Genomic DNA, 21,799 nt, shown 5'->3' with positions numbered 1-21,799 from the left:
GAGGCCAGTGTGCCACCAGCAAGACGTCCACCTGGGACGAGGTCCCACCTGGGGTGCCAAAATTTGTCACCAAACCTCGAGTGAGTTCGCAGCAAGCCAATCTCTGACACCAGGTATAGTGGAAGAAAGGATTTTATTGCAAAGTGCTGAGCAAAGAGAATGAGGGGCCAGGGGGTGGCTAGAGCTGTCATCCTAAACTTCTCAGAAAGCTAGAAGCAAGGGTTTTTATTTGGGGTTTTATGTAGGCAAGGGGAAGCATGCGGCCTTAGGAGCTGAAGTTGAGTCCTCCACGCAGGCGCGACTGTCTTTCATATTTCTTCATGGGTTGCATGTGCAAATTTGGGGGGGTTCTGTGTATTGCTGTGTGCAGCTTATCATCCATCATTTTAGCTTCTCCGTGGTCCTGCGCGATGCTCGGTCAGGCGGGGGCTGTCAGCAAGCAAGCTCCTCTCTCACCTGGGTCCTACTGCTGTTCTGCAAGGCGAGCTCAGAAACTTTGGTTACTGTGTCTCCCACCTTAACCTTGTGGGTACAGGCGTGGTTTCACCCGAATCTAGGGAAATTTCAACTCCTTCGCCCTCAGCAGCTTCCTGGGCCGCCTTCCCTGGGGTCGTTGGGCTACAACAAGGTGGGGGCCCCTCTCACTGCCTGTTGAAAAGGCGCTCTGTGTGGGGTGAGAGCAGAGCCGGGCGGCCGGCAGCTGCAGTCACTCCCGCCTGGGGGTGGGGGCAGCGGCGCCTCCACGCGGGAGGTGCACGGTCAGACAGGGTCTCTGTCCAGGTGACTGCATGAGTGACCGGCGTCCTGGGTGGGTGCGAGGAGGGTCAGGGTGGAGGTGCTGAGAGCCCCCTACCCAGCAGGCCAAGCCGCGGGCGGTCGCCATTGCTGGGCTCTTGATTCACCAACAGCCCAGAGCCGGGGCCCCAAGGAGGTCCCTGTGGGACTGAGCCCCCTCCCACCATGAAGCCCTAGCCCCAAGGGCGCGCGGCCCCGGCGCGCACGGGTTTTCTAGCCATTAAAGAGCCCCCCTCCTTTTTCTCAGTGTTGCGAGCGCTCGGTGCGCCGCGATGGAGGCGGGTCCCGGGTTGGGGATGCGGGCGGACCCCCGCCCACCCAGCACGCCCGACGCCGCCGCGGTTCCTGGCGCCGTCGGCAGGGGGCGCGCCCTGACCGACACCCGAACCCCGACCCTGGAACAGGCTTTTTTCCCCTTAATCTGAGAAAGGAAAGTGTGTGTTTGGGGCAAAGCGAGGAAAGAAGCCGCCTGTCGCTGCCGACTCGCTGCTCCTTCGGCTCCGGGTCCGAGCCGCCGGCAGCCCGCATGCCGCTCCCGGACGGGGCGCGCAGCCCGGGGGGCGTCTGCAGGGGGGCGCGGGCGGGGTCGCGTGGGGGGGGGCACACCAACCGGACCTTCGTCTTCGACGACGGCCGATGCGCCCCCAGGTACAGTCGTGCGCCCTTTCCCACGCGGAGGGACCGCGGTTCCGGCTAGCACCACCCCCTAGGACTTCCCAATCCCCAGGACCCCCGGGCCCCCCAACCCCAAGATCCCCACTTCCCAGGTTATCCACCCCCTCCCCGGACCCAAGAGCGCCCTCCCTCCACCACCGTGGGGTGCAGGGGCGCCCCTCAGGACCAGGCCAGGAGACACTTACTCCAATGACCAGCAGGTGCCCTTAGCGCGAAGGTGGCGGGAGCGCGGCCATTTTCAGATGCGGGGCTCGGAGCATCTGCCAGGCGCGGAGAGGTGCGGACCTGGCGGGCGGGTGCAGCGTGGGCCTTCCAGCCCCAATCCGGCGGAGCCTGGCGGGGGCATCTGGGGTGCTTCCGCGTGGGGGTGGCAGTGCTGCACCTAAGTGAGGCACACGGGCAAGGGTACCCTACATAGAAGCAGGTTTTCAAGGGCAGTTCTTCCCAGGAAGAGCCCTGACTGGGGTGTAAGGGTGCAGGTGAGCTGTCAGATGAAGGGCAGGGTCCTGGGTTCCAGTCGCTGGGTGATTTGGGGCCGGTCACTTCTCTTTTGGGGGTCTCCATTTGCCCATTTGTGTGAGGAGAGGGTCAACTGACAAGCACTTCCAGGTGGCCTGTGCAGTGTCCCGGGATGCCACTTGGCTCCTGCCCATCCAGGCGACTAGCACAGAAGGCACAGGGCTGGTGCAGGGACCGAGGAAAGGCAGAGGGTGACAGTTGGACAGGGGTTTGCCCCAGGGTCCTAGTCCTCCGGGCCCTCTCCCCTCCCCCATCAGCCCAGAGGACAGACACAGATGTCTGCCCCTTATCTGTGCCGGGAGCCAGACTCCAGGTGACCCACAGCCAGCCCCTGCCCTGTGCCACTCTCCCCAGCTGGGCGAAACCCTGCCCTCCGGGTCCCACTTAGTCTGGCTGTCCTGAGGCCAGATAAGGGATGGACGAGCGCACCTGAAAGGCGGGTGGCCTGAGTTCAGGGCCAAGGTCTGCTGCTGACCATTTCCTCTGTGGGACTTGGTTTCCCCTATGCAAAGTGTGGGCTGGAGGGCATGGACTTTAAGGGCCATTTCTGGTGAGGGACCAGGCTCAAGAGGGGAAGTTTCCAGCCACATATGGTAGGGACGGGACCGGCCTGGCAACCAGGTTATGGGGGTCCGGCTTAGGGATGAGGAGCAGGTGCTCTGCAGGTAGGCTGGCTGTCACTGCTGGTGTCCTTGGGGAGCGAAGTTAACCCTGTGAAGTGAGCACAGCTGGACATCCCTTGGGCCGCTCTGAGGGGTCAACCAGGTGACATCCATCAGGCACAGAGTAAGTGACCTCAAAAGGGCTTGTGATTTCTGTCATCTTTTGTGATCTGGCCGTTCTCTCTGCCCATCTCTTTCCTCAGCCGGTTGTCGCCCTCCCTGGTGACCCATCTCCAAGTTCTCCTGCCCCTCTTAACCTGCTCCAGATGAGGCGGGAGCTCTGTGTCCTCAGGGTCTGGGACCGGTGGGCTCAGTCCCCCCAAGACCTCCATCTCCCCCCTGGCACCACCCGCCTGCTGGGGACAGCCCCTCCTCCCCACCAATCGGAGCTGGCCTTGGTCCCTACACATCCGGTGTCATGCTGCAGGTCTGTCTGGAAGGGCTGACAGGGCCGAGGGGACATCAGGCAGGCTGGCTGAAGACCGCTGCCCCGGGAAGGTCAGACTGGCTGAAGACCCCCCCAGGAAGGTCAGGCTCTGGGAGGAGCCCCCCAGAGAAGGGGACACTGGGTAGAAGAGTAGAAGCTGGCCTGGCTGGGGTGAGGACAGCTGAGGCCCAAGCTGGCGGCTCAGGGAGCGGGGCTTCAGCTCGGAGAAGGAAGACCTTTCTCAGGCCCAGTGGGGATCTGTGTCGGGGGAGTTCTGCGGGGTAGGCTCCTGCACGGGTTTCACAGCAGGGTCCACCCTGAGTCCAGCAGTCTTGGCCTTGCTCCCTCCCTGGACCTTGGCGGGGTCTCTGTCCTTTAAAGGTGCTAGATGATGTTAGCCATAGTGCCATGGTTCTGGGCGGGGGCGGGGGTGCTGCTATACCCCCCCCCCAGGGTCTGCTCCAGCTCACACCCCCATCCCTGCCCCGCTCTGAAGCCAGGCAGTGGGGGTCCCAGGAGGGCTCCCAGCTCTCTGGGCTGCAGGAGTCTTTGCCCTGGTGCCTGACCCCCTGTTTGGACCCCATACTTCCCCCATGTGTCATGGGGTTCCAGGCCCCAGCCATACTTCACAGTCACTGGGCACTGCCCTTCTTGCCCTGTTCCTTCCCCAGGTCCAGATGCCTCTGCCCTGGAAGTGACAGCTGTTGTGGGAGAGAGAGAGGGGCTGGGGAGGCCCCAGCTCCCCCAGAGCTGGCCAGTGCCCGCCTCCTGCCCAGTTGCCTTCCCATCAGTGCCCCCAGCCTGGTCATTTCCGGAGCTGCCATTCCCAGCAGCCCTGCCCCCCAGGGCAGTTGAGGACCCATTGGGCCCTGATGGCAGAGGGCGCAGAGATCTGGGGCTGGCAGCCTGCCAGGGTACAGGCCTGGCTGGAGGTCCCGGCCAGCCCTCCAAGCCCATATTAGGGAGCGGTGCCTGCAGGGCAGGGCAGCAGGAAGTGGCCCAGGCCCCGTGGGAAAGGTTCTCAGGGCCTGTGGTACAGCCCAGCCCTGGCCAGCAGGAGGGACAGCTTCCTGGTCTGGGGGCTGGAGGGAACTCAGGGGTCTGCCTTTGGCCAGGGGAGTGACCACAGCAGCAGCTCGGGGACAGAGGTGAGTGAGAGGGGACCGGGATAGGGGGCCTGCTTGCAGCTCTGCTTCTGTTGCGTGCCGGCCGTGGGTGTCACCTGTGTCCTCATGCCCAGCTCTGCCACAGCCGGTGGCCACGTGGATGTCCCAACCTGTCCAAGTGTGTCTGATGAACCCCCGAAGGTGCTTAGGACAGTCCTGGTGAGACAGAGGTCATGCTGCGTTATTATGACCTCTGCTTTCCTTGAGGGTTTCGTGACTCGTAAACTCTGCCCCGAGGTTTCTCCTTCAGCTCCCAAGGACGTGGGGATTTGCAGGCTGTGCCCCAGGTGCGGGGGCCCTCGGGAAGGCGGCGCTTCTGTGCCCACCTCCAGACAAGCCAAGGCGTCTGCCTGCGCATGTCCTGGGCCCTCGTGGGTGAGGGGTGCTGATGGGGGGGTAGGGTGCGCACACCTGTGTCTGTGGACCTTGGCCCCAAGCACCTGAGGCTGGCTGTGCAGGTGCACGCGTGCACATGTACAATTCATGGGAGAGAGCCGGGGCAGGGTGGGTGGCGCCCACCAGCCAGCCTGCATTTCTTGGGGTGCCCCCACCTTGAGTTTGGGGGAGGGCCCTGCCCCTGCCTGGTGCTGGGGTGGGGCGCAGTGTGCCTGAGAGCCTCTGGGTGGAGCCCCAAGATGGGTGCTGGCCCAGGAGCAGCACCCCAATCACTCAGGCGATTTTAAAGGCGCTGGGAACTCTGGGGCTGTGTGTGTGGATGAAGCCACCATATTCACCCAAAACCTCTTCCTCCTGTGGAACTGGGGAATGAGTGTGGGCCTGGCCCCAGGAGGTGAGGCCCATACGTACTGGACGCTGGCAAGTTTAAGACGCTTGCAGAGGACGGAGGCGGGACCGAGGACCAGCTCCCTGGGCTGAGGTCCCTGGAAAGGGCTTTCTGCATGGTCTGCTTTGTTGTCTGGACCTCCCACGGGGGGCAGATTTGGGGGCTGCCATGCAGTCGCTCGGACTGTGGCCAGCCTGTCCTGCATGGGGCAATGAGGCCTGGAAGCCAGAGGATGTGCTGGTCACCCCACAGACTCAGGCCACCCCGAGGCTTGTCCAGTGCCAGCCCTGGCTGGCCTGTGATGCTGCCCCACACGTTGACAGTGACATGACCAGAGGCTCCCTGCTGGGGACTTTGGCTGGCACTTGTCTCTTGGTCCGCTGCTTCTGCCACCTCCTGGCTGGTGGAGGGTGTCAGGAGCCACAGGGGGACCCAGCTCTGGGCTGTCAGGTGGCCGGGAGGGTGCTGTGGGCAGGACCCAACCAGCACGTGTGACAGTGCAAGCCCCACAGGAGACTCTGTGTGGGCAGGTGCCAGCTGCCCAGCCTTCCTGTTGGCTCCACCCCTGCTGACCGGCTGGAGCTGTCTGTTGTCTGTCACACAGGGACAGAGCATGAAACCTTGTTTCTCCCGTCGGGGTCGCTATGGGAAGCTGGGAGCAAGAGAGCAGGTCGGGCCCAGATCTGTGGCATCTGTGATGACCACACAGGAGGCTTCAGGGAGGGAGGGCACTACGGCATGATGTGAGCTCCCACAGCCTCTCTCAGGGCCAGCGGCAGAGGACCCGAGGGGACCCGGTGGCCTGAAGGGGTCCCCTGTGTGCTGCCTTGGGCACCCCGACCCTGTGTATTGTGGGGGCAGTGAGGCCCAGGGAGGTCGAACAGCTCCACCGCCTGGTGACAGCCTGTTCTCCTGGCTGCTTTGTGGACACCCTGGCCACAATGGGGCTTGGGCTACCCTCTTAGGAGAGCCCCCACTGCTCACCCCCCAAGTGGGATGCTGCCTGCCCAAGTCACTGGATGTCAGGGGGCAAGTCCATGTCAGGATAGCAGGGTCCAGCACTCACCCCCTGGATGCCTGGGACCTCGTCTGGTCCTACCCACGGGCTGCATCCCATCCTCTGGCTGAAGCTGCCTGAGTACCCGCCCCGCTGGCTGGACACACGGTGGCTGCTCGGAGGTGCCTACTGACCACACATGGGCCTGAGCCGAGCTGCTGAGGGCAGTACTGATCCCACAGCTGGAGCCGGCGTGCAGGGATGGGGGGCTCTTGGGAGCCTACCAGGACAGACAGCCTAAGCGGGGACACAGCATCCCCTCTGTGACAGCAGGGTGTGGGGGTGGCACCTAGAGGAGGAAGGTGTCCTGTCTGCCCCATTCCCATGGCTGCAAGAGGCGCTACCATACCCCTGCTCGGCCCCCCGGAAGTGGCACCATGTCCCCGTGCTGGCCACGTCGAGCGGCTCCAAGCAGCCAACAGAGGCACTCCAGACCTTATCTGGAAACTGAGGCCTAAGTGAGGACACCATCCTGTCCACACACGGCACCTTATACCCTGCAGATCCCTCACCCTTCAGAGCCTCCCCCCCAGCATCCCAGAAAATCCAGCTCCCTGGCCAGCTCTCCCGCCTGTGTCCTCTGACACCTGCCAACGCCTCCAGGCTCACCTCTATCCCCAGCACTCTAGGGCTCCCCTGTGGGCCAGGTGGGGTGAAATTCTGTGCTCGTCCGGCACCGAGGGCCTCTGCCACTGATTTGAGATTCTGAGACATTTGCCAAGAGGCGCCCATGGTCTCTGTGCAGATCTCAGGCCCAGGTGGGCAGCCAGGTGCGTTAGGGACCACAGTACCCTGTGGCTTCTGCCTCCCCGTACATCCTTAGGGTGGACTCGTAGGCCCTGTGTCCACGCCGCTCCTGGGCCCCTCCCATGGGCTCGGGCCTGTGTGTGCGCAGACAGCGCGGCCGTGAAGCGTCGGTTCTGAGGACTCGGGGGTGAGCTCAGCTCAGCGATGCGCACAGCTTTCACGGTGGGACCCGATGCGCCTCAGAGATAATGATGAGTGGCCGTCCACAGCGCTGACTCAAAGCCCCTTTCCCTAGGAGAGGATGGATGTTCCCCAAAGACACCCGCCCACCTGCTCAGCAGCTGGCGAGCTTCAACAGCCCCGGCTTTTTAATTGTTGTGCAAAGGAAGCACTCAGCTTTTCTGCCGTGGTCAGCAGAGGGATTCAGCAGCTTCCGCTGGCTGGGCACCGAGCCCAGCACTGAACTGGCCCCACCCAATGAGGCTACAGCGTCTGTGGGCTCTCCTGGACCCTGGGCAGGGACGAGTGAGCATCTGCACACACACACAGACTTATGCTTGTGCACGTGAACACACACCTCCATGCACACTCACACACATGTCCCCACACATGCACGGACACCCATGCACATCTATACATGTGCACACCTATGCACATCCATGCTTGCCCGCACACACATTGCACACGTCTCCCCTCCCCAATCCCTCTGTCAAACGTGTCTCCAGGCGCCTTGGAAATTCTGAACCGAGCATGAATGATCAAAGAGTGCATCTTAGGAGAGGGACCGTTCCCTTAGCCAGCGGGGGTGTCCCTCAGTCACACTCGGGGCCCTGCATGGTCGTTGTGAGCATTAGGAGCAGTGTGGACTCCTAACAGGAACCCTGGGGGGAGAAGGAACGTTTTCCCAGGTGTGTATGTCCAGCCTGAGGAGCAGGCCCCTCCTCCCAGAGGCCCGTCTCGGGCTGGGCCTCGACGAGGGCTGAGCTTGGGGAGGCAGGCGATCCCGCGGCTTTCTCACGTCTGGTAACACGAGTCTCATATGATACAGTTTCCACGTCTGGTGTCGTGGATGAGACTCTACCTCTCACCCCCCTGCCACCTCCCAAACCGAGGTCGCGGTGTGCTGGCTCAGTGAGTGCGTCGTGTATGAGCCGAGTGACCAGGGGGCCCCCCTCACGGGGCCCTTTCAGAGCAGAGCTGTGTTTGGTCTTTTACATAAATAGGATCCCGTTGAAAGGGTTGTTTACATTTGTAGAGATGCGTCCACACGGGTCACGTGGACCTGCTCGGTCACAGAGCGGCACTGTCCTGCATTAATGGACATCCAGCGTTGTCCTAAGGCTGTGATGGAAATCCGTGCCTGGGCCTCCCTAGGCTCAGGGTGAGGATGTCCCGGGGAGAGGCTCCGGGTCATGCTGTTATATCACAGGCAGTCCATGGCTCCGGCGGCTCCACTGGTGTCACGTGACACACATGGACACAGAGCCCGGGTTCCACACGCTCCCCGCCCTGGACGTTCTCAGACCGCACATGGCTGTCAGCACGTGAGACCACTCGGCTCCGTCTCCTGAGAGACCAGTGAGGCAGAAAGCCTGTTCCCATGAAGGCTTATTTGTTCATTTTCTCTTCTTTGAGCTGCTGCTAGTCCGTCCTTTGCCTTGTTTTCCACTGGTTTGTCTTTTCCGCATGACTTTCGGGCATTCTTGCAGTGACCTGCCCATCGTGGCTGGTGTGGCTGTGTCCTCCCTGGTCACTGCTATTCTGTCCTCTTGCCAACGAGTCTTCACTTAAACAGAAGCGTCTTGCTTGATGTGGAAGCATTTGTAAGTCTGTTCCTCTACGCTTTCTGGTTTTCGTGCATTGAATAAGAGGCCTTCTCGAGGCCAAATGTGATTCCCCTGTTTTCTCTTGCAGTCTCTTCCTCAGCTTGGGGCTGTGAGCTGGGGTCTTACTTTAGCTAACGGAAGGCACGCGGCCGTAGAGCAGAGCCACAGAGGTACCTGGGTTCCCGCACTGGCCCTGCCAAGGTTAGGTGAGCTCCTTCAGGCCTCGGGGCCTCCATCCCCCCACCAGCCAAGGATGCTCTGAGCACCCCGGTGGCAGCCCTCGGAGGGTGAGCTGCCTTGACCCAGCACCGCGCTACTCAAGGCCCCCCCACCGCCTCCTTTCTCACAACCTAAATTTTCCTGCTGTGTGTCCTTTCTTGTGCCAAATCCTCCAGTTTCCATTGCTGTGGCTATATAAATTAGTCCTGACAGCCGGCAAGGCGAGTCCCTTCTCTCTGTTTTTATTCTCACACTCGTTTTGGCTGTTCTTGCACAATTATTCTTCGGGATGTATTTTGGAAATGATTGATCAGGTTCTGAGAAAGTGACCGTGCATGTTGATGGGAGCTGATTACCTTTGCCCCTTTTTCTGGAGAATGGACTCCTGAGCCATGGGGAACGTGACCTCCTCCCCCTCCCGTGAGTGACAGCTTCTGGCCCATCTTTCAGGACCGACATCCGATGTCTCCCAGTGGTCCTGAGGTTTGTGGCGAGTGGAGCTCCGGGTCCTTGGCTTTGGCAGCTGCCATGAGCAGCATCTTCCCATGATGCTCACTGCTTTGCTCCTGGTCTGCGTGACACTCTCAGATCTGGCTGCATCCTTAGATGCTCTCATTTGTTCCAGTAGTTTCTCAGTGGATTCTCTTGGGTTTTCCAGCTAAATGATTATTCCAGCTGCAAACAGAGCCCATTTCTTCCTTTCAGTGCCCGTTGTTCTCCTTTTCTTGGTCTCGGTGCACAGGTCGGACCTCCCTTCACGGCCAGCAGACCCGTGCTCCCACCTTGCGTGGGAATGCCTCCAATGTTTCACTAGAGGCAAAACCGTTTGCCTCGACTTCTTGGAGATTCCTCTTGGTGTTGTTAATCAAATTAAGAATGTTTCCCTCCATATCTAATTTATTATTGGGTTTTGACTCGAGTTTTTTTTTCTATATCTACTAACATGATCATATGGAATTTCTCCTTTAATTTCTTAGCATAATGAAGCACATTGCATCTTTTTTTAGATAAGTCCTATTCGACTTCGCGTTGTGGTGTTGTTTTAATACACTGCTGGATTCCACTTGCTAAGAGTTTATTTAGGAATTTTGCGCTTAGAGTCATATGGGAGATTGCCTAGTGCCTCCATTGGCGCTGTCCGTGCCTGGTTGGTGATGGGATCAGGCCAGCCTTGGGAGATGAGCAGAGTAGCTTTCATTTCTTCCTGTGCCTTGGGACCGTTTGGCAGAGGTGGCAGAACTTGGCCGTGAAACCATCGGGGCCTGGTGCCTTTGGCGGAAGAAGCAGTCTGACCACTTTACCTTCCTCAGTCCTGACTCCTTGACCACTAACGGACAGAGAGGCAGAAATCCCTGGCCTTCAGAGGGGTTCCCCCACCGCCCAAAGGCAGCTCAGCCTGGAGGTAAACAGGACGGCTGAGCATCAGGCCGACCTGGCCTCCCATCCCGCGGCCCCTTTCTGGGCTGCGGGACCTCAGTGAAGCTCCTCAGGCTCCGTGAGCCCACGAGTCCTCGTGTCACATTATGGAGAGGGAGTCCTGGCTCCATGCCGCCACCCTGCAGCCCCAGTCCCCACACTCCGCCGGGCTCTCCCTCCCCTGGAGTTGGTGGGTCAGGGCACAGGACCACGTGTGCACAGACTGCTGGGGTGGGGCTCCCATTGTGTGTACTGGGGGTGGACCTCCTTTCTCATCCTGGCCTCTCTGGCTGGGTCCCATAGATCAGCACCTGAATCCAAGCTCCCCAAAGGGACCTCCAGCTGACCGGGGAGGGCGTGATGGGGAGCTGACCATCCCAGGGACCTGATGCTTGCAGTCAGAGCCTTTGTCCACCAGAACTCGGCCAGACTGCTGGCTAACGGGCCCCAGATTAAAAACTGACATTGATTAAGCACTCGTCCGCTGGGTACTATGATGAACACCTCACACTCACTATCTCTTTACATCTTTACAATCACCCCGTAAGGACAGAAGACATCAGCATAGTCATTTACAGATATGGAAACAGACTCAGAGAGGTCAAGTGACTTTCCCCGGGCCACCCAGCATGGACTGGTAGGGCAGGGCCAAGCCACACTCGAGTCATCGGGACCCTAGGCTGCTCCCTGGACCTGGCAGTTCTGTGCCCATGGGCCCCCCAGAGTCCCCAAGAGGAGCAGGGGCTCCCCCAGCCTTGCCTGGGAGGGGGGCTGCTCTGCCCTGGCTCCAGGGGGCGGCAAGTCCCACAGGTGGGGCTCCACACTTTGTGCTGAGGGTGAGTGAGGGCTGGGGAGTTGGACGCCTGTCTCGAGTCACCAAAGCACTGAGTTCTTGTAGAAATCAGCAGTTCTTTGGTGCGGCCGTCCACACAGAAGATGAGGAGATGACAGGCGTGGTCTCGGGGGTCCCAGACTTCCTCCTGGACCTTTCAGGTCATGCAGGGAGGAGGGGGTGGGAAGGGGAGATGAGGAGGCAGAGACTGCGAGGTGGGCCCCCCGTGTCCAGACAGCTGTATCAGGGTCGTGTTCTCACCCCACCCGGACCATCTCAGCTTCTGCGGGGATGGGACCCCCCCCAAACCCACATGTCCAAAAGCTCTCAGTGACACCGTCCTTCAGGCTCAGGGAGAGGCCTGTACCAGACCCTGGCAACACAGGGAGAAGCTGCACAGCCATGTCCATCCCTCCTGCCATGGGCACCTTTCCAGGAGACCCCAGGGCCCTCGGCCAGCACAACAAACAATCAGCTCCCCGTCGGCTTTTGGCTCTGCTAGGGGAACAGGGAAGATGCCAGGAGGTCTGTGGGGTGTCGGTTCAGACCCTGTGCTCACTCGATTGTCCAGTGTCGCAGCAACACCGCAAGGGAGAAGGGGCAGTGTACCCTTGTCACCACCCCCCCCCCAGCCACATCGCAGGGGCCCAGGCCAGGCCTCCTGACTTCTGGCGCATCCCCGTGTCCCCCTGAAGCAAACGGAGGTGTCACCTCTGAGCTCCTCCACGGGCCCTGCCAAGTCTGGGCCTCGAGACTGGGAGAGAAACCTGAAGCAGCTGGAAATGGGAGGATGGGAGCCGGCCGCACCTAGGGAGCCGGCAGTCCCTTGAGGTTCTGCCGTTGAAAGAGGCTTTCAGCAAGCAAGGGGCAAAACCAAGGAAATACAGCCCCCACCTCTGGCCATGTGCTCCCCTGCCTGCCCACTCCGCCCCACGGCCCGGCTAGCTTGTGACTCAGGAAAAACATGCAGCCACGCTGATGCAATTAGGAAAATGTTATTTCTCGAACGCTGCCAGGTCCTCGAGGCTGACCCCATGACCTGGGAAAACAGTGGGCGGCATGTTGGGCCTGTGCCTGCCACTTGCAGCTTCAGTCTGGGACGGCCTTCAAGCCGCTCCTGACGGCTCTAGGATGGGGGTGCCGACACTCGCCTGCTGCTCATCCGGGGGTGGGGGGTGTGGGACGGGCCCTGGGTGGGGCCTCAGGGAATGTGCCTGCCCTTCCCGGCTTGAGGAAGAGAAGGGTTTTGTGGCACCTGTCTGCCCGCGTGGACCTCATGCCCCAGGTGAGTGGCCCTCGTTCCCAGCCTCTGGGCACAGCCTGCCCTCCCTCGATTTCCCGGCGTGGGGAGCTGAGTGTGGTCAGCTGACTCCTACACTTGCTCCAGGCGAGCTGGGCTCCTCCACCCTCCTTGCTGCCCTCCTGCCGGTCACAGCGCCTTAGGGGTCGGCCCGATCGGGTGGAGACCTCCCTCTCCCCCAGCCCATTCTGCCCTCCCTACAGCGACTTAGAAGGGGTCCAGGAGGCCCCTTTCCTGGTCCCCTGACACTAAAGGATCACAACCGTGCGCCACCCTCCTGAAGGAGTGGAGGGTGTCAGCTCTTAAAGGAGCCGGGCGAAGGAGATGCTCAGCCCAGCACAAGAATTCCTGCCTCTTCACAGGCATCCCACTGTGGGCCATCTGAGGGGCTGCAGTGATGGGTGGCCTGGGGATGGACTCACCTGGAAGGTCAGGGGGATACCAGAGGCCCAGGAGTCCAGGGCGCAGATTGGGGTCAGGAGCCCTGAGGTCTGACCTGAGTCTCCCCCTCGCGCCGATGGCCCAGACCTCCATTTTTCCATCTGTGCTGTGGACATAAGTGTCTCCAGGGCATCCAGTTAATGGATGTGCAGCTGCTCTGCTGGGTCAGGGGCCGCGTTGCTGGGACGGGGCTCAAAGGATAGCGATCCTCTGATTTGGAGGGCTGAGAGGTCCTGGCTAATGCCCAGAGGGCTTGGGGGCTGCTGCCCCAAGAAGCTGGGAACCAGGAGCCTAGAAGTTGCTCTGCTGGCCCCTGCCCCAACTTGCTGCATGTGGGGGCAGCTGCAGCCAAAACTCACCTTGATGTGGGGATGCAGGCAGGAAAGACGCAGGAGCCCAGAAGGTGAATGCTTGGACCCCAAAAGGCTGCACACCACCAAGGACCCTCCCAGTTTGCCTGGCCTGGCCCTGTCCCCCTGCTGTGGCACTGGCAGGCCCTTTAACTCAGGTGACTGGGATGAGGGTCTCTGTGGCCCCAGTGTCCTAGTGACACTCTCAAGGATAGCTCGGGCCCAAGGGAATCCTGCCTTCCCCCAAAGACGACCCCTCCCAGTGTCTGATCTGACCTGAGCTGCCCCCAGGAGGCGGCAGACAAAGGCCTCTTCTTAAGCATCCTGGTCACCCCCTGCCCCGCTCCCAGCAGCCTGAGGGTCTGAGAGGAGGCCTTTGGGCAGAGGCGGGTGTTGTGGACCCTGAGGAAGGCTGAGCAGCCAGCCCTGGCAAAGGCTGTGCGTGGGGGGAGCTGAGAGGGCTGGCATGGCCCTGGCGGGGGTCCAGGGGTGCTGTGAGTGCCTGCCCCTGAGCTGGCAGTGACAAACCTCCCCGTGCCCTGCAGGCACCTTGGAGTGAGCCTCCCCCAACCCAGCCCGCACAGCTGGGGCGGGTGCGGCAGGTGCGGTGGCGGCCGGCTGGGCTGCGCGGGCTGCGCGGCGGGGCGGGTGGGCGGGTGGGCCAGGGGCTGGCCGTCCCCGCGCGGGCGCGGGCTGAGGGGGCGCTGGCGTGTGCCCGCAGGCAGCTGGGCGCCGGGGACGGCGTGCTCCTGGACACCGCCAGCCTCAAGATGAGCGACCTGGACTCGGAGGTGCTGCCCTTGCCGCCGCGGTACCGCTTCCGGGACCTGCTGCTGGGCGACCAGTCCTTCCAGACCGACGACAGGTAGGCGGGGCGGCCTGGGGTCCGCGCGCCGCCCCCCGAGGCTGCGCGCTGGGAGCTGTCCGCGGTGCTGAAGGCCGTCCGCGCGCCCGCGCCCTTCAACTTTCCCGGGCTGCCTTCCGGGCGGGAGAAGTTCCGCGGGGGGATGCGGAGAATGCGAAGCGTTTTCCCGGGAGGGGCCCTGGAGGATGGGACGGGATGCTCCGTGCTGGGGAGTCTCCCCAAGACCGATTCCCGGGTCTGGTCTCCCCAGTCTGCTCCCAGCCCCCCAGCCCCGCTCGCAGCTGTGTTGATTTGGGGGACAAGCCAGGGCCGGAAGCACTCTGATGGCGGAGCCCCACGGTCTGGCGGAGGCCTGGTGTCCTCCGGACTCTGGCCGTGGTCATTTATTATTAATTGAGGGACAGCGTCCTTCAAGCTCATGCCGTGGTCACTTATTGAGAGTGACAACGCTCCTTCACTTCGTATTCTCCTGGGTGGAACAAAGCAAAATGAATTTGAGTCTTTCCGTAAAGGACTGGCAGAATGAGCCCGTGGGAATAATTCATACGCTGAGGGGGCTGGCAGGAAGCTGGGAGAAATGTTGCTTTTCTCTGCCTTTTCCCCAAATAGCTGTCTTGGGTAAACACCCAGCACTTTAGCTCCGTCAGCCTCAGGGGAGGCGTGAAGGCGAGCGCCGAGGACTCACGCAGGGCTCTGGATCCTAAACACTTTCCTTGCAGAGTATGGTGGGGGTGCGGCCGGGGCCAGTGGTATCTGTGGGCTCCTTCCCCGCCCAGCCCTGGACTGGGTGAGCGAATCTGCATTTTCCCCCAACAGTGCAATCATTCAAGTTAGCACATAAAGCACATGAGATTGAAAATTGTCAGGACACAAACTGAGCTCTCAGAATAACCCACTGCTGATGCAGCTGGGAAAAAGTCATGTTTGTGAATAAGGTCAGTACGTAGGGAATGTGTGTATGAGGAGCTGCCAAAGCTTGTGGAGAGGGATCTTAAAATCAGCCTGCTGCTGGAAACAGAACATCCTACCAGACCTCACATGACATTCGGGTGCCTTCTCCAAGTAGAATCAGGAGGGGAAATTGACCCCAAAGTCTTCATCCACGTAAAGTCGAGGATGGAGTCTGGCAGAGGGCCTTTCTAAAGGTGATCTTGTTTTATCTTGTTAGGCTGAGTCTTATAGCAATAAACAAACCCACCCAAGAACACCTGCCCAGGTAAAGAGTTTAGTTCGACCCCCTGCATGAGCTGAGGTTGGGGAGGACAGGTGGGTCCTGGCATGCGTCTGTGACGGGAGGCTCTCCTGCCCTCCTGGAACTCGAGACAGGGCTGGGGGCTTCCCTTGGCTGAAGCCGTGTGCTCAGCACCTCCCAAGTCAGCACCAGCCCCTTGGTGCTCACTCCCCTGGAACTTGGCTAATTCTCAGAAACAGCACCCGGAGAGCCTTCTGATCTTGGGCAAGAAACGACGTCCATCTCCCTGAGTGGGCCCAGGTCCTCTGGCTGCCTCGATAAATGCCAGTGACTGTGGTTGATGTAATTGGAGTGACACATCCTCAGTTGTCAGAGGTGGATAGCAAATGTCTTCGCCGTGGGCCATGGGTGGGGGAGGGGGGGGGCGTGTGTCTGCTGGGCAGGAGTTCTCCCTGTCCCCTGGGGTGTGGGAAGCTGGCCCTGACTCCTCCACAGTGTCCCAGACCCTGTGGTTTGGGGTTTCCTGATGTGGTAAAATATACAGAACATGAGATTTAGGACATTCACGACGTCGTCTACCACCACCACTGTCCAGTCCCAGAGCACTCCATCCCCCCAGAAGGAAACCCCATGCCCATCAGCAGTCACTCCCCACTCCCCACCCCACCCCAGCTCTAGGCAACCCCCAGTCTCCGTTCTGCTCCACCTTGTTTTCAGGGGGAGAGCCTCCTGTGTGCCAGGCTCAGGGGCCTTGTGGCTGTATGTGGATGGCATTCAGAGGTGAGCTGTGTGTGCATGAATCCTTCAGAGGAAAGACCCCTGTGGCCCCATGCGTGGAGACACTGCACTGGTGTTTACAGGACTGCCCAGCCCTGGGGGATGTCAATGGGAAGGAAGGAGCTTGACCCTGCCAGGCCATTTGGGAAAGATCCCCCTTGTTGCCCCAGAGCAGAGGCATGGGGCCCAGGTGGAGGTGGGTGGCCCTCAGAGTGTCCAGGGCTCACAGGTGGGGAGGGGGCTCTGGCTTGCACTTCTCCAGCCAGTTTCTGGGTGATACTGCCACTGCACCCATGAAAGCTGGAGGGGAGCCGTGCTGGCTGCACGGCATACCCGGGGCCAAGCGGGCAGCTAGGGGTGGGGCATGGGGAGCAAGTGAGGTGGGGGCCTGGAGGGGACCATGGGGCCCAGAGGAGGCCTCTCCACTCACTGCCAGCCACATCAGTAAACACAGTGCAGGGAGCCCCATCAGAAGAGTTTCTCTTTTCTCGAAACTTCTTTGCCCAAAGGCAGCTGTGCAGCATCTACAGCAGGGCCAGTGAGTCTGGCCTGGCCCCTTTCGTGAACCCCCAGACTCTGGAATGCCGCCTCGTGCTCACAGTCTGTGCTCCCAGGTCTCCTCAGGGCAGGCAGTGCAGGGAACCCGGATGGGATTCCTGGGGGTCGTGAGATCCCCTGGGCCCCATTCATGAGGATATACACGTGGAGGCCCCGGCAGGGCTCCCAGCTGACACTCAAGCTCAGGGGGTGCCGGGGTCCCGCCCCGGGGGAGTCCAGGTTCCTGAGGGATGGACGGCGTCGGCGCGATGAGTGAGGGGGAAATAAAGAGGACGTGAGACTTGGGTTGGTGTTAGCAAGTCCGACTTTACTGTGCACAAGTGTCGTTTATATATTTTTCAGGATTAGTACAGAAATAGTTCTACAAATATTCTCAGAGAGATAAGGAAGTGAAAAACGAGCACAAGAATATTTATTAGCATTCTATTCTATAGAGCATAAGGTTAATGGTAGTCTTCTCCGCAATTAACTAGTGTTTGTTGTCTCTAAGCTAAAGGAGATAGGTACCTAGGCGTCTGTTGTAATTCATGGTAAAGTTAAATCAAAGAGAGAAGGTCCAGGCCTCCGGACAGGACAGCAGCCCGTCTGGTTACATCCTGGTGGAGCCATCCCTGCCTCCCTCAATCATTTACGCCATTAGTGTAGATGGTTAATGGGAACAAAAGGCGACTCCAGGGAGTCTTATCCCCAGGGCTATCTGCATTCTCAGTGGGCAGTTTAACATCTTTACATTTTCGCGCGCTTTGGGGGGTGGAAGCATTCCTTTGTCTTTTAGATTGTAGAGCTAACAGTCCCTTAAGTACACTGCCGGAGAAAGTTATCACTTTGTTAGTAAAGTAAAGGGCTGAAAAGCTAAGCTAAACTGTATATCTTCAAGAATAAAAAACAGAAATAAGTATAGACATAACCTTGCTAGAAAGCATGCATATAATTTCAGAAAATATCAGGGGTGTGGGCCGGCCATTCTTCACTGAGGGGCATCCCTGCACCCCTCGGCCCTTCCACTCATCAATTATTTATTATTTATTGCTTCTGGGAGAAAACCTCTATAACATTTTAACAGAAAGCAGAAGGTCAAGAATAATATATAGATACTTCTTGATCATCCAATTAACCAGCAAACTTAGAAGGACGATGCATATATATATTTAGACAAAGAACTGGAGGGAGAAGGAAACATTAACCAGATGGAGGCCATAAACCTAATTCGACATCTTATCTGGGCAGGATTCCTTTCTGATTGTCTCAAATGGGACTGTGTGCTCCTCCAATAATTAACTGAAAAATATCTTGAAAGTTACCTGCAGGTGGTCACATTCTCTTACTATATCTAATTTTCCCGGGAGGTAGTGCCTCCCAAGCAGCCACCCAAAGGAGTGAAAACTGGAGGTTAAGAAAGGAAAAGGAATGAAGGGCAATTAGAAGCAGCACAGGTTTCAGAACTATGTGAGGGGCTGGCCGGTTATTCTTCACCAAGGGGCGACCCTGCACCCCTCGGCGTTAATCGGCTGGACCCTGTCAAACAGCCGATCAAATGATGTAGCCACGGCTCCCAGCAAGGGGGAGGAGGGGACAATGGCCTGGCTATTGGAGGCCCCCTCCTGGGTGCCTGTGACATGGGCCCCTAGAGCCCCTGTGTCCCTCCTCCCCCTCAGCCCCTCTCTCACCTCTCGAAGCCTGTGCCCCCATCACTGAGTCCCCAAGTGGAGGATGGAGGGGCGCCTGGCCTGTCAGGACCCCTCTGCATGTATGGAGGGGGGTGAGGGACAGGGAGCAGGCTCTGGGTCTGAGAGGCTGTGGGGCACAGAGAGGTTTGAGACCAAGAAGATGTGCTTGCCCCCCACTCAGGCCCCGTGTGCGCTCACGTGGGCTTGGAGTGCCCTGGGGACAGTCCCAGAACCATGAGGGGGAACCTGGGTGGGGTCCTGGGGCTGCCGGCTCACAGGCTGATGGCCTGGACAAGTGGCTCGGCCAGGGGGCATCTCAGGTCTGGGAGATAAGCTGTGCTTGCCCTCCTTCTGCATCATGAGGGGCGGGGGGCACAGGGAGACCCCCACCACCAGCAGCAGCAGAGGGCTGGCTCCCTGCCCTGCACACCCTCCACCACATTCGCCTGGATTCCTGCCGCTGGAACCTTCCCTCCTCCCTGTTCTCCACCAGTCCTGCTCACAGGCCCCGGGGCAGGCTCTGCGGGGTGAGTGGGGGTGCTGCCGCCCAGCTCCTGGCAGGCAGTGAGCAGGTGGGCAGGGCTGTGGGCTTCCTGTTCTCCAGGGGAATGAAGCCATGAGCAGTGAGTCACCACGGCCTCACACACTGTGGCCTTGGCGGCGGGAGGAGGCTCGGCCCACGTGGGCGAAGGAGGCTGCACTGCTTCGACCAGTCTCTCCCGGGGGCAGCCAGGCGGGGGAGGCGAGCAGAGGCAGAGCTCGAACACCTTCCTGGGGCAGCCAGGTCCTGGAAGGACCCTCACTGCTGCCTGCAGGGCCAGGTCTCAGGGGCCCAGGGAGCAGGGCTCTCAGCAGAAGTGCACCTGGACCCTCCAAGGCCTGGGGCTCGGGGCTCCCTGCTCCATCCCAGGACAAGCTCACTGCCCCTCTGCCCCAGGATTCCAAGCCCCTCCCCATCTGGAGCTGACCCTCTTGCCTCTCTGGAATCCTGAGCACATGCATCACGGTCCTGGGGGGCAGACTCAGGGTCCGAGTACCTCCTCATGGCTCAGCTCGAGGCTGCAGGCCCCGGCGAGGCTGTGAGCCCTCCTTCGTAGGGGGTGCAATGACACCCCAGGACCCAGCCCCGCGGGGTTGCCCACAGCTGGAGGCGATGTTGGGGTCGCACCCTCCCCTCACTCCCAGGCATCTGAGTGGAGGAGGGGCAGGTGGCGAGAAGCATCCTGGCCAAGGAGCATCCCGGCTGAGGCTCCAGGCTCTGGGGAGGTCGCCAGTTTGCTGGAGGAAGGACATGGAGGCCAGGCCTCCCGGGATCAGAACGCTGCCCCGAGGGCCCCCTTCTGCTGTCTGCCTTAGATCCTCTGACAGCAGAGGAGGGAGCTTGACTTGTTTCTCTGGAGTTGAGCAACACCAAATATTGTTTCACACAACAAGCTGAGGAGTAGGAGCAGGCAGGCCAGACTGTCAGGAGAATGGGGGGCAATGAGGACAGGCCCCTGCCCTGCCCTGTGGAGCGACTGTTGAAGCCATGGCCCTGGGCAGAGGAGGGGAGCTCCTCCTCAACTCTCGTCCAGCAGGGACCCTCCCACTGGGCCAGGGTGCAGGGAGGAGCAGGTGGGGCGGGCCCCCGAGGGGCTGGGGTCTCTGCAGGAGGAGTGCCCCTTCCCACTGCCCCCTGTCAGCTGAGCAGAAGTGGATCAGGTTGCCCCTGGGGACCAGGGAGTTGAGGGACAAAGCCAGGCTCCTCCCATGGGGTGAGGCCTGCCAAGAGGTGGGGGTGTCTTGGAGCAGCCCCGTTCTCGGAGCCCCTCGCCTGGGTTTGTGGATAATGGAAAGCTCCTGAGCTGGGCTGGAGGGCAGGTGCGAGGGTTAGAACCATCCCCGGGTGCACAAGTGCTGGGGCTGCCCCCTCCCCACCCAGCCCTCCATCCAGCCCATGCCTGCCCCTCAGTGCCCCACCGGGGTCTGTCCTCCTTGTACTGGCCACCTTCCCCCACCCTCCTGCATCCTCCCTGCCCGACCCCTGAAGGCGGGAGGAGTGGCCTGGGAGGGGGCAGGATTCAGAGGGTGGGGACATCATTCTCTGCTCACTGTGCAGGACCCCAGACCTTCCTGAGGGCCAGAGAGGGCAAGCACTTGTGGGGGTCTCTCAGCTGGGAGGGGGTTCAGGGAGGACTGGGGGCTCTGGGGGTGCCTGGGGCCATGGGGGGCGATGTTGACCTCCGAGCATCCTGCAACCTTCTACCAGCCCCCTCCTGCCCACTGGCAGGCACCAAGAGGAGCAGGCGGGAGGAAGGTCGAGGCCAGCCTGACCCAGGGATGAGGATGCAGCCAGGGAAGACACTCCGGGCCGAGAGCTGGGGGGATGGTGGTGCTTTAGGGACAGGGGAGGTTAGAGAAGGAGGCAGGGAGCTGCTGGGGGTGAGGGCCGCAGAGTGTGGGGTTTGGGGAAGCGTGTCCCCCTGGTGGGGCTGTGGACCCCACAGTCTCACTGGGCCTGAGCCACGAGGCCGGCCCAAGCTTTGCACATGCAGGTTTCACGTGGACTGGTGGGAGGGCGCTATCATAGTGTCCTGTGGAGGCCCAGGATGTGGCCCCCACCTGTGCCAAGCAGGCTGAAGGGGAGCCTGCTTTGGAGCAGCCGAGCCCCGCTGCTCAGGCCTCTCTGCTGGCCCCCGGTCCCTGGGGTCCTTCCTGTGCGGGGTTGCTGAGCTCAGGCCTCCTGGGGCTTATAGATTTATAACTTTGCCAGCCGCCCGCCCCCCCCCAGGGCCTTCCTTCTGCGCTGCAGATGACTACCTGGGAGGGGCTGAGCTGGTGGCTCCACCCCGACCATAGTCAGGGTGGGGCCAGCTGGGATCTCAGCCCCTCCCAGGCCCTTCTCCTTGCCCCGCCCTGGCTGGGGGCGTGTGTCCATGGCAAACCCACAGGCCTCAAAGGACATGGCTAGCCAGGGAAGTGGCCCAGGCTGATGGGGCCCAGGCGAGGCTGAGAGTCACCTGCCACCTTCAGCTCCATGCAGAATAGGACTGGATGGCGTCTGTGGAGGGAACGTGTCACCAGGCACCCAGGAGTGCTCAGGTCTAAAGCCAAAAGCCTCATCTCCCCTGTCAGGCCCTCCCGGGCCCAGAACAGCACCCTGGAGCCTGGGGGTCCTCCCGGACGCTCCTCCCTGCATACAGGTGGTCACTCCTGGGGCAGCTGCTTCTGCCCCATGGACAGCCACCCCCCTCACAGCAGCCTCTGATGGGCCACCAATGCTCCTAATTCCCTCCTCCACCCAGACCCAGAATCCCTCCGCCCACCTCAGCTCTGCCACCTGCACCCAAGGCCCTTCCCGTCCCTGCTCTGGCATGGCCTCCACGTCCTCCCAGCGCCTGTGTGCCGTCTCTGCAGTTCCTGGCTTTAAACTATCAACAGAAAAGTGACGAGGACACTGGGCTCATGGAGGCCGCCAGGCTGCCTCCTCCGTGTCCCTCTGGGACTCGCCTTTCCGCTGCTGCCGGACAGAATCAAGGGAGGCC

General features: G+C 60.7%; 1 protein-coding gene across 2 annotated transcripts in view; it reads left to right on the top strand.

The window, feature by feature from the left end:
* The first annotated feature begins 1,306 nt into the window (after nt 1–1,306).
* Nucleotides 1,307–21,799, top strand: part of KCNT1 (potassium sodium-activated channel subfamily T member 1) — a 73,497-nt gene continuing 53,004 nt past the window's right edge. The window contains exons 1-2 of one of the 2 annotated variants that reach the window (XM_070597091.1): nt 1,307–1,443; nt 13,938–14,081. In XM_070597091.1, the coding sequence (XP_070453192.1) occupies nt 1,322–1,443; nt 13,938–14,081 (266 nt within the window). In that variant the 5' untranslated portion in view covers nt 1,307–1,321. Of the gene's footprint in view, nt 1,444–12,216; nt 12,411–13,937; nt 14,082–21,799 lie in introns of those variants that run through there. The other variant, XM_070597096.1, reaches the window with a different exon arrangement.

This window comes from Equus przewalskii, chromosome 26 (assembly GCF_037783145.1).
Source record: "Equus przewalskii isolate Varuska chromosome 26, EquPr2, whole genome shotgun sequence".
In the NCBI taxonomy this organism is placed as follows: domain Eukaryota; kingdom Metazoa; phylum Chordata; class Mammalia; order Perissodactyla; family Equidae; genus Equus; species Equus przewalskii.
This window is presented reverse-complemented; position numbering and strand designations above follow the sequence as displayed.